Genomic DNA, 12,578 nt, shown 5'->3' with positions numbered 1-12,578 from the left:
CTGGCTCCTAATGATTGTTTTCCCCTGATGTCTCCATGGTTCTGGTTTGTTTTGCATTTTTCATGTTGGACTTTTTGATTCCTGCCTCAGTTGTTTGTGATCGTTCAATAAAACCTCCAAGAAACTCACCTCTGCCTCCCTGCCTCTGGATTTGGGTCCTCTAACCTCAACCAAACCCTGACAGATGGACCCTTGGCTGGTCCTTGGCTGCCCCCCTACAATTCTTTTTTAAACATCAATCTTTGTACTAAAATATTGTGTTTGTCATGATTTGTGAACATTAAGATCTAAAGAGAAGTGTCATCTGCTGGTCAGACCCTGTAATTCAGTGAAAGGGTGGAGTATGAAATATGAAAGAGGGTGTCACTCCAGTGCCTGGAAGTTGGAGGGGATTTCGCTGGGAGAAAGCAAGCCACAAGGGCAGATGCTTGAAATCATGCATGGGACATATTGATGGCCTCATGGTTTGAGGCCCCCAACAGCTGACCAAAACATTACACTCCTTAAGACTTTTTGGCTTTTGTTTGCTGTTTGGTGCGATAGAATGAACGACCAGAGGGTTTTTCATATCTATGGCTTTGACTGTCAGTGTTCAAAACAGATATAGTTCTCATGAAATACTGGTCAAATCTAACATATTTATGTTTTCATAGATTTATCTTGAAACACACTGCAAAAATGGTCTAGAAATAAGTAAAAATGTCTTAAATCAAGCATATTTACCCTTCATTTTAGTAGGAAAATGGGATGATTTGCCAATGGAATGAGTATTTTTACTCTTAAAATAAGATTATTAGATAATATGCACTTGAAATAAGACAATGCGGTTGTTTTTTCTTATTTTAAATGTAAATTGTCTTGTTCCATTGGCAAAGTATCTCACTTACTTCCTCAATTCAAGAACAAATGCACTTAGTTTAAGAAAAAATTACTTATGTAGATTTCCATTTTTTGCAGTGCAGAATCTAAATCTCTGTGATACTGACTCTATGCAACATTTACCTCCACTGACGTTTGACTACCTGCCCTACTCTTAAAGAGAACAATAATTAGCCTGTACGTAAGCTCTTTGCTAACTTTGTTAGCCATACCAAGAAGAAAATGGTACTGTCCCAAGAAGCAGTATTTCCTGAAAAGTAGCCACACATGCTAGAAGTTTATTTTCTCAGCTAGGTTTAAACTTCAAAGTGACAAAAGTTGACATGAGTGAACAGAAACAGGTCCAAGCACGAGCAGGAGAGAATCTACTGGTGCATAAAAAGCAAGAGAACACAGAAAAGGATAAGCATGCATGTGATATATTGGGGGTTGCATGGTATTAAATGTGTACACATGTAACAGTAAACATGTGCAGGAATAGTAGTTTAAGTGTGTGTTTTAAATAAAACTACTTTTGGTGGAATTTTGATTTCTTATGCTTACCTCCTGGTTTGCCTCTTCATTGATAAAACTGTATAATTCATTGCCATAGCACAGAAAATAGAGAAGAGAAAAAACCTTTATTTTCCCATCAGCTGTTTGTAACAAAATCACATAAAATACAGCTTCATCCAAATGGCTTTGCTCTTTTTTTTCTCTTCATGCTCATATATGTAGATGTGCAGGTCCTTTGAAGATTGCTGTCTCCATGAATTCTCCAAACCACATGCTGGATAATTGTGGCAAAACTGATCCTTCTTTCTACCCCTGTTTTGCAATTCTCATTCACTTAAGCTCATTTAGTGTTAAAGTGTCGCATGGTGGGAGTCCTCACTTTGACGGGTCTGAATGGGAGCCTGTGTTAATGTGGCTGTCAGTGCTGCAGAATGTGCGAGAGTCGCATTGCGATAAGTGTAATTGTGTCACTCAGAGTATAGCTGTCTGCCTCATATTAATGCTCTGCTCATATCAAAAAGGGCTTTAGCTGAATTATTGGCATTTACAAAGGCTACTTTAAGTTGAAAGACTCCACTCTGTCAGACAGAGAGAGAGAGTAAAATATTATTATGAGGGAGGCGAACAATTTCAAACATGTGTTTGTGATGTAAATGCAGGAACGTGTCTTTTCTTTGGGTGTTTGCTGGTGCATTTTTTATCGTTAGCCTTCTGGGTTTTGAGAACTTGTCAATAAGAGTTAAAGGACTACAGAATAGATGATACTCCAGGGTCTACAATGACCCTTTTAGCTAGAATGCAAAGTATGTTTCAGGGAGCCTTCACATACTATTAATCAATACCAGGGGTTGGGGGTGGGGTAGGGGTGTTGGTGTGCTTGTATTTGCATTAAAAATATGCACTTTTGGCCAAAAATGGCAACCTTGTTTGCCCTTATGTGTGCAAGTATCTGCTCTATTTTAAATCTAAGATGCCTCCTGGGTAACCCACGGTGTGTGTTAAGCCATTGGTATTCCATCATCTTGAGCGATCCATGGCCAAACAGATCCCATCATGTTTATGTTAGGAGGACTTGCTTTATTCCCTCCAGGACCCCTCCCCCACACGTTGCATGCTAATACTACCATCAGCCTCCAAAGACTATGCTACAGCTTCCACTGTTCACGCAGAACCCCTTATACCCTTAGTGATATTTTGGATGTTCGTGCAAGTGGTGTGCCCAAAATGGCCTCCATGACAGGCAAGTTCACGCTTCAATGCTTTCAGCTATGCAACTCGATGCACTGACCTGAGAGCCGGCTCTGACACAGGAAGACAGCAAAGAGACAGCCACATCTACAGCTTGTTGGATTAATCTAAGACATCCACAATATGTATGTCACACAAAAAGTGTCATGGATCATCTTGGATCAAAAAATTTAAAGCTTTATTTATCAACAACTTTGACTAATGGAGAACATACCTGAGCCTGATTAACTTAGGGGGATTTAAATAATAGGTAACTTTTTTCAGTGTTTTAGAATATCAGCACAACAAACCTAATATTTTACTTTGATTGTATCTGCAATATAAACAAAAGTTAGTTCCTGATAGTGTCATGATCTGGCCTGATAGCTTCACCTTAATTGTTAATTTCACTCACCTGCCTAGTTCTGCCTGGTTCCTAATTTTCTCTCATCTTTCTCCATCTGCGTCTGTGCGTTATATTCGGTTCAGTCCAGATCATTGTTTTGTGTTTTGCTTCTTGTGTTCTGTTTGGTCGTTTGTAGTTAGTTTCCAAGGTTCGTGTCCTGGTTCCTGGTGGCCAGCGGACTGAGAGGGTTTTCGTGTCTGTCTTGTCTCCTGATCATGTCCTGGTCCTTCTCTGCGGAGCCCTCAAGGTTTTGGCTCGGATCGCAGAGAGGGTCACTTTTATTCCTGTAAGCCTGCCTCCTAGGAGGAGACCAGTTTAAAGTTTCCTGTAGAAATTCTGGTACAACATTTTGTCTCTGCTCTCTCAGCCACTGAGCCTGCCCGTTTGCATCCAAGCCTGCTTGTCTGCATCCGTGCATGTCTGTGTGGGCAAGCTTCTGGACCTTTCTGACTCTGGACTCGGAAGCTGCCTGAATGCTCTGTGGATTCCTGGAAGTCTGAATCCTTCTGTTCTGGTTTGGGTTTAGCCATTGCAGAATTCAATTGTCTATCTTCAACCATCCTTTGTTGAAAGGCCAGCTATGTCCCCATTCCATTTTTGCCTTTTTTTTTAATTATTAGTATTTACGATTAATATTCTGCAAAAAATTGGGGAACCACCTTTAGCTGCAATTCAGGCAGCAAGTCTTTGGACTTTATTATGTCTGTACTAAATTTGCATATCGATTCAATTCAGTTTAATTAAATAGTGCCAATTCTTAACAAATGTAATCTCAAGGCTACAATCAGGGGCGTTGCTAGGCACAAAGCTTTACTGGGGCACTGGCCCCCTACCGCATATGCCCCTCCTTCCATACACAAATACAGACAAGCACACTGCCCCACCCTGATAAATTCCTACCAAAATTACCAGTTGAGATATTAATGAGTATAAGAGCATATTTGTTTTAACAGACATGAACATTTTCAACATTGCAGCTATAAAAAATAAGACATCAACAACTTTAAAAAATAAAAAGTTTCCTTATACACATTCTGAAGTAATCATTAATTCCTAGGTTACAGAGTTTTAGTTCAGGGGAAAGATTAACTCAACCTGAACTAAGTTTTTCTTTTATTTTTGAGCATTAAAGTGTACCTCCTTTTTTCATTTTTGCAAAGCGGTCAATCACTTGTGACTCAGCTTAGAAAGTTCTTCCTTTTCAACTGATAAAATAGCAAGATGATGGAGCCTGTCTTGTCCCATTGTGCACCTCAGCCAAGTGTGGATCCTTCTCAACACACTGAATGACCTTTCACAACTCCAGCTGTAGACTGGGATTGTGAGGGAGATCTGGATGACCTGCGTTAGTGTTGGGAATATGATGTTATCAAGCAAGTTGAAAACAGACTGCATATCCTTGATGACAAGGCTTTCTTTTTCAGTCATAAAAAGCTTTCAAACTATTTTGAATTGAATGAAAGTTTTTTTTTTAACTCCAAATTTGTCCTGGGGATAGTGGGACAACTTCCCTTGTTTAGGACCATCATGCTTTCCCCCTAAGTCACTAATGTCCCCTTCTTGTTTGTGGACGCTGGTTGTTGCTCCCTCATCACCTTCATGGTCCTGTCTCTCTCCTGTCTCTTGCCTGTCAGTCTCGCCTCCTCCTCCCTTTCCTACTCCAGCACCTTCATTCTCATTCTCTACAGCAAACATTAAAAAACGTAAATTTATAATTATGTAAATATCATATTGCTTATAACGTCCCTAATGTAACTGCTTAGCTTAAATCACTAATTCATCACGGGACCTTACCTCCCTCTCTCTCATCTTGTTTTACTGCTTCCCTGTCTCTGCTTCGTGTGAGGAATTTCCTGATATCCATCTACAAACCAGTGCAGTAATTTTCAGTTTGTAGCCTATAAATCATGTGGTTTCACTGGGAAAATAATAAAATTGACAGGTAAGAAACGTTACCGGAACTAAAAATGCGTCGTGGCCGCACAGTGTCCCATCCAACTCAGTTGAGAGGAGCGTGTTAATTTACCTGCAGTTCATGCAGTGACATACGCTGACGTGGGGGCGCTAATACATCCTCAATTTGGAGTTAACAACACACTTGCTGCGCATTTGAGTAGAAATATACGTCTCCTCCCGTTGGAATTATCTAAATTGATGCATTAAAAAAATGTATCACTGTTGCAAATATTCATGAGATTTATACTGGGGCACAGCTCATTTATACTGGGGCACGTGCCCCAGTAAATGGGGTCTGGCGACGCCGATGGCTACAATCTACAGGGACATTACAATCAACTCATCCAGTCAGGTTGGTTGAACTATGCAAAGTGGCCTGTATTTATATAGCATTTTTTTCAACTCAGGAGACTTGACCAAAACGCTTTACACTATAATCAGTCGTTCATTTAATTACCCTTTGACTTCTTGCTCAAGGACACAACATCACTAAAAGCCAAAGCTTGGTTTTGTACCAACAACCCTTTTGGTTGCAGGGAACTGATCCCTAAATACTTTGCATGTGGTGGCTCTGTTCAGCAAAGATACAATTAAGCAGACAAGCTCTCAGCCACATTTCTTTTAAGTCAGAAGAGATGATAGAGTTCACACATAGTTAGTTACAGTAAAAGCTGAACCCAGCTATGTCTGGGGGAGAAACTGGAATAAGCGCCGACAAACAGGATCAAGTATATCATCTATAAACGGAGGTGTTGATGGCAGCAGCCCAGCTGACATTTCCCTCCAGGGTGTCATTGCACCCTGGATTATATAGAGAGACTGAAAGTTTTGATAATTATTTTCCAGTAACCAGTAAAACCTCAGTCAAAATATACGGCAATAAAGATTAATGAATATTAATTGTAAAGTCTTCTAAACATTCTGAGATTAATTACATTCTGGGAGTGGATGGATTGGATTTGTTTTTAAAGAATTAGGATAAAGGTAACCCAAAAAACATTCACAATGCCTCTCTATGGAGATTTTAATAACTAAAAAGTTGTTTTAAACTTGCTAAATACCCCTAAAGAACTTAGAATTTCCTTTTTGTTATTAAGGTTGAGCTACCTGAAACATTCTCAAAAATATATAAAAAATGGAAAAAGATGTTGTTGTTTTTTTGTTTGTTTTTTATTTATTTGTTTGTTTCAAGTGCCACAGTTTGAGAATGATGTGTCTATGACCTTTATAAGAATTTTACAGGAATCTTTAAAGAATTCAACAGAAGATTTCAGATATCCATCCACAACTGAATATTTCTGTAAGGGTCCTTCATTTATTGGCTTTTCAGTGTGGCCGTCAAATAACACACGTTATAGAATGTCAAAATGTAAAATGTAGGATTTGGACTTTACACTTGCATGTACTGAATTTTGACCTGCTGTTGGGCGTCTTTAATTGCCATTTTATGTGAGACTTCAGAGAAAAGAAATCAACATGTAGGCTAGTCTATTAAAAAAGAAGTTTAGTATTTTTGGATGTTTAGATATCTTTTGACAGCCAAAATCTACCAGTAGAGTAGTTCACAAAGCTGACTGTCATCTGTAAAAGGTGTGATAAGAGGTCTAGAGATTATACGTGTCTAATTTGGTTGTATATGTAAGCCAATTTAAAAAGGGTTGACTGAAGTTGATCCCTTTAAAAAATGGAAAAAAAGTCTCAACAGTTCGGAAAACTTCCTCGTGGTTCATAGGCGTCACCCAATACCGATGAACCACAGGGAGAAAAACCTATAATTCTTACCACAATTGTAGAAATTTAAATGTTAGTTAAGTTCTGTCAGCAAATCTGCTCTACAACTGGGTGGGGAAAAAAGAGATGTTGCCGAATCTGTCCTTTAACCTAGTTTAACCCAATGTGTGTGTTTTTTGACATATTTTTAAACTAACAATCAACAAGATCGCTAAAGCTCTGTCCCTGAAACAAAACATGTCATGCTCTTCAGAGCCATAATGCAATTAATGAGTGTTTTGTTTATTTATCACAAGATCTTATACTTTACCCTCCACCCAATGGGGCAAAAGCGGTTTAGGATTCAGATGTTTACTGGACAGTCGCCTGTTTAAACTTCAGCTCCATCAATCTCAGTCATTGTTTCCTTAGCCAAGACTCTTCACTCACATCACTAGGGCTGGGTACCGAACTTCGGTTCTTTTATGGTACCGACCGAAATGCTTCGGTTCTACAGGGTATCGAAACATGCCTCGTCTTTCGGTACCAAGTTTCGGTGATTGGCTGTAACACTTAACGTGATTGCGTCATCCAGGAAAAATACACAGGTGGTCACGCCTACAGCCAGGGTTCATGTGTATCTGTTGTGAACTGGTTGTGAGCGTCGCGGAAACCCTTTAAAATGCCCCCCAGGTCAAAAGTGCGGCTTCACTTTATTAAGACTGATGCTAATAGTGCGCAATGCAATACATCGTGCACGGAGACAATTTAAGACCGGAAAGTTGCTCGGTGTTTGACTGCAAGAAGAGCGGACCGCAGCCGGCGCGACCATCCTCCTCTCAGCAGCCCGTGGGCAGAGCAAAGCCAGAGCGGAGTAATGCTGTAATAATGCTGCAATTTCAAACTGGACGCAGCAGGAGAAGCAAAATCACGTCTGCTGCTTCCTTTTTTGATGCTTGTTCCAGCTTCTGACGCGCGGCTGAAGCTGCTTTGCTGCTCTGGCTGCGCGGTGCAAAAGTGGCTCTGATGCGCGTTGGGCGGAGCTACTCTATCCTTTATTTGCCTTGCAGCTATATTTGCTGTGATCAGTGGGAATAAAGTAGTTTTATTATGTTTTTAAGTGGGAAAATCCACCTGAAAACTTAATCACTGCAGTCAGTTCATCCATATGCGCCTTCCAATATTCTTTGTCAGAGCCGCTCAGACCCCCACATACCAGCGGTGCGCTGTCAGTAGGATCCCATTCAACGGGCTTGTTTGTCAGACATGGTAAACTGCTAAGTAAAAAGGTCCTCACAATGTTACAGTGAATATTAGACACTGATTTTTTTTTTTTTTATGTAAGAGGAAAAATGTAAATGGAAAAATCAGAGCTTAAAATAAAACTCAAGATTTGTACTTTTTTATGTTGTGTAATTTTCTTTTTCTTCGAATTGATATTATAAAACTGGTATCGAAAAAAGTATCGTTCAGGAACCGGTATCGAAGTGAAGGTATCGGTATTGGTACCGGTACCGAAAATTTTTGAACAATACCCAGCCCTACACATCACCTATTCATTTTGGTCAGAGGGCCTGGTAGCACCTGTGTATGACTGTCCTCACTGTCAGATTACTCCAGAAAGAGAGAATAGATACAGAATAAGACAATATTGACTCAGAACAGAGGACCCAGTACTCAGGCCACACAGTGGGATTACTTTTACAGGAGAGAAACACAGGTTAGTGGCCATGATACTCTGGGGGAGGATGATTATCCATGTGAGTCACTAAATTGGTTTACAAGTACAGTCCATACCCAGAGAATGAGGTAGGATCCAGTCGGTGGGGTGCCAACAAGATGCAGCAGACTCTGCCCTAAGTGTCCCATATGCTGCAGCCCCGGAGAACATGAAGGAGTCCCAAGCCAGGTCAGGAAAACAGATCAGAACAGGAACAGCAGGCTCAGAGGTCCAGGAGTCCAAAAAATGTTCAGGTAAACAGATCAGACAGGAACAGGCAGGTACAGAGGTTGAGAGGCAGAACAGGTCAGGATCATGAAATCAGAAACACCAAGGAACTCTAAAAACACCACTGGCATGAGAGAACATGACCAAGGGCCCTGATGACTGGGAGCAAGCACCTTAAGTAGAGGCAGAAGCAGGTGGATCAGATGAGCAGTAATTGGAAACCGGGCAGAGATAGTCCGGTGAAAGAAATTAATAATTAAGCCAGTCATTAGTGCCAAGATCATGACAGAGACGGCATTATGAAAAAGGGGTCCCTATGTCCTCCAGCAATCTAAGCCTTTAGTATTATATCTATAGAGATAGCCTAGAATAAACTGAGCCACTGTAACTATAAGCTTTATCAAAAAGGAAAGTTTTAAGCCTTGCCTTAAAGATTAGACAAGGTGTCTGCCACACGGACTAAAACTGGTAGTTGGTTCCACAGTAAAGGAACCTGATAACTAAAAGATCTGCCTCCCATTCTACTTCTGGAAATTCTAGGAACCCCCATTAAACCTGCAGATTGAGGTCCAAGTGCTCTATTAGGAACATAAATAATGATCTACTATGCTAGCAATGTTAACTATAACTAACATAGAGCTAATTTTAGCTTTAATTGATACATATTGATATTGATAATTTAGGTAATTCCCTTGGATATGGATCTTTTGACTCTGATTTACTGCTGTGACAATTCACTTTCCCCCATGAAGGTTAATAAGGAAGGATCATGTTTATAATAGCATCAAAAACTAAAGCATCCCTACATTCAAACATAGTGAAAGTTCTGATTAGAATGAGAGTACATGGGTAAAGCCTGGAAGCTGGTTTAGACAAGGCCAGGTTAAAAAAAGCCAAACTGAAAAATTGGCCAGCCCAATGGCAATGACTACTATGAAGGAGAGTCCATAAGACATTAAGCCTTGTTCAATTCAAGTCTTAAACGACTTTCAAGTCCTGTCCCTTTCCCATTTAATCATTTCAGGTGCTCAACCCAAAATGCAGCCAATAAAAAGATTTTATTATCAGTGTTGTTTCTGTAATATATATATAAACATAGTGGTGGATGTTGGGTTTTTAATCCAGAGAAATGTGAGTTTAAAAGATTAAAAGGAAAATGATCAACACAGAGACGGGATTTTGTGACGTCAGCGTGTGCCGGGTGGAGAGAAGAATGCTGGCTTGGAAAGCCATCACCTTCTCCCACAGATCCCTTCATGGCAAAGCGTTTTATTAACAGTTTACAACATCAAACAGGCGGGCCTAAAACAGAAGAGCCAGTAATCATTGTCTGGGAGGATGCAGGTAACAAGATAGTGTGAATTGACCAACTGGCTGGATGGAAGTCACACATCCGTGTGATTCTGCCTCATGACCTACAGGAGGTCATAAAAGTTTATGACCCTTCTGGTTGAAACACAGAATAGTTATCACTCTAACATTTCCCTCCTCTTATACATAAAAACATCAGCATATCGCACTTCTAAAAAGATTTTCACTACATACATCATGAATGCATTGCAGATAGGGAATTCAGTAATCAAAGTTTAATATGCAAAACACAACAATATTAAAAGGAAAATTCAAGCACAAAGGTAAAAAAGAATGTAAAAACTTTAAAAATAATCTGTCCCTTGAGTAGGCAAAAACTCTCCAATAGAGAAAAAATTCCTACCCAGCCCCTCCCGAGGAGGCGACCATTATCCCTGTAAAAGATTACATAACTTCATCATCATCATTATCTTCATCAGCATCTCGGCGGAGTTGAGCATAATTGATAGCTGAATATTGGATTAGAGTGGTTCCTATCATTTTCTGAAACATTGATTGCAGGCATGGTATTAAGCAACAAATAAAAAGGAAAAATATGATTAACAATCCTATAAATGGTAAAGCTATCTTCATCAGTACCTGCCACCATGATCCCATGGTGAACCAAACTGTCCATGGTGCTGGAACTGCACCGTATGGATGACTTTCTGTGGATATATCAAAAATCATCCTGCTCTTCCTTTGTTTCAGACGGTCAGTTTGAGTCCCTAGAGACACCACTCCAACGGTCACCACCAGGCAGATGAATGTCATTAGTTTTTCCATCTTCATCAGCTCTTAGTTATGGGGTTCCTGTGAAGGTAATTGGGCTTCTTTGCTGTGGAAAGTTTTTAATCAGTTTACAATGACTCTGGTGGATCCAAGTGTCTCTCTCCTGGATTTTCACGGCAGTGGGGGTTGTTAGTTGCACTTTGTAGGGTCCTTCCCACCTCGGAGCTTTCCAAGTTTTCCTTTTGATGATTTTAATCAGCACTCGGTCTCCAGGCTTCAGGCCTTCCTGTGGGGAAACAAAAGGAGCACTAGGCAGATTACATGTTTTCCGAACAGTTTTGTCGCTGAAAAGCTTCAGCATCCACTTAGTTAGCGGGTCAATGTCATCTTGTTCGTTTTCTGCCCATGGCTTTCCTGTTTCTGCCATGAATTTTCTCAATCTATTTTTAACATCCTCGAACCATTTAACTGGGTTCTGTCTGGCTGGAGGTAAACCTTGACAGGCAGTCCGCATCTCTGCATCTGTCCATGGTCCACACACAAGAACAGTGGGTCCACAATCCAGTGGGTCACCATCTTGGGGTCCCGTGCGTTGACCACAATGAGGGTTGGCCACCTCCAACACCGGAAAAGCACATGCCCCCCTCCCAGGATCTTGGTCCTGTTCTTGTTTTTTTAATTCAGCCAATCTTGGATAAATAGGGGCAGATGGGCCCCTTCCACAAGCCTCCACTTGATAATGATCCCTGTAACACTTCGAATCAAGCTTCACATCCCTCCCTGATCCTCCCAACTCATGCTCACAAGAGTCAGAGGCACTGAGTTCCATACCATCCACAGAGGACGACACGGACAGGGGGCCTGCTCCTGCTCCTCCAATATCACCACACGATGGTGGGGCTACTGGAGGAGGAACAGTGGCATGGCTGTGTTCACATTCACCGTGATGGGGTTTATCTCCACCTTCCTGTGCAGCTGATGCCACTGCTTGAACCCCATCACCCCCTTGAATTTGATTAGGATCAGGATATTGAGGAAGCATACGGGAAACAACAGTTTCTTCATCAGCTTTAACTTTTACAGCAGCAATTGTAGCTGTCTTTCTATCGTTCTTCTGTTGTATTTGGCTTTCCTTATTTTTTGCTTGCATAATCCACTTATTTAACTCTTCTAATTCTTTTCTGTATTTAGCTTGTTTTCTTTTTGATTTATACACCAACTTCATCTCCACCTTCTGCTGAATCTTAGTCAGCGGCTCAACTTTCAACTTTCCATCCCAGCCCTCCTTCTCAATCCACTTTCTGGCAAACTCTGGGTCACCACCACAACATGCCACCATCCATCTAACATCATCTGGCATTTCCTTCCTACTACTGCCTTGTCCCATTTTTAAAGAATTTAGTCCAGTACACAGCGGTTCGATTGTTTCCTCACACCCTTTCACACAGTCACACACACCTAAGGCCTAATATTTTTTATTTTTTAACCAACATAGAGTCCCAGACTCGAATGCACAGAATACCCAGGTCCCAGACTTGTAAACAAAACTTGGTTTCGTCAAATATTCTTGCAACTACAACTAGTTATAGCTTTCACACAGAGGGTCCCTGACCCAAAACGCATAGAATACCGATCCCAGATCTCCCACAACAAACCCTGTTTGTCAAATATTCTAGCGACTACAACTAGTTATAGCTTTCACACAGAGGGTCCCTGACCCAAAACGCATAGAATACCGATCCCAGATCTCCCACAACAAACCCTGTTTGTCAAATATTCTAGCAACTACAACTAGTTATAGCTTTCACACAGAGGGTCCCTGACCCAAAATGCATAGAATACCGATCCCAGATCTCCCACAACAAACCCTGTTTG

The 12,578-nt window shown here is 40.8% G+C and overlaps 1 protein-coding gene across 1 annotated transcript; it reads right to left on the bottom strand.

Annotated features, from left to right (window-relative positions):
* Positions 1-10,143: 10,143 nt before the first annotated feature.
* LOC119786972 lies at positions 10,144-12,055 on the bottom strand. The gene is made up of 2 exons (XM_038290589.1): positions 10,758-12,055; positions 10,144-10,559 (listed from the first exon to the last, which is right to left on the bottom strand). Exon 1 carries the CDS (start codon positions 12,040-12,042, stop codon positions 10,774-10,776), a length of 1,269 nt encoding a protein of 422 aa, XP_038146517.1. The 5' UTR covers positions 12,043-12,055; the 3' UTR covers positions 10,144-10,559; positions 10,758-10,773.
* Between the last annotated feature and the right edge of the window lie 523 nt (positions 12,056-12,578).

Source organism: Cyprinodon tularosa, unplaced genomic scaffold (assembly GCF_016077235.1).
Source record: "Cyprinodon tularosa strain WSP-4 unplaced genomic scaffold, ASM1607723v1 ctg284, whole genome shotgun sequence".
Lineage (NCBI taxonomy): Eukaryota > Metazoa > Chordata > Actinopteri > Cyprinodontiformes > Cyprinodontidae > Cyprinodon > Cyprinodon tularosa.
This window is presented reverse-complemented; position numbering and strand designations above follow the sequence as displayed.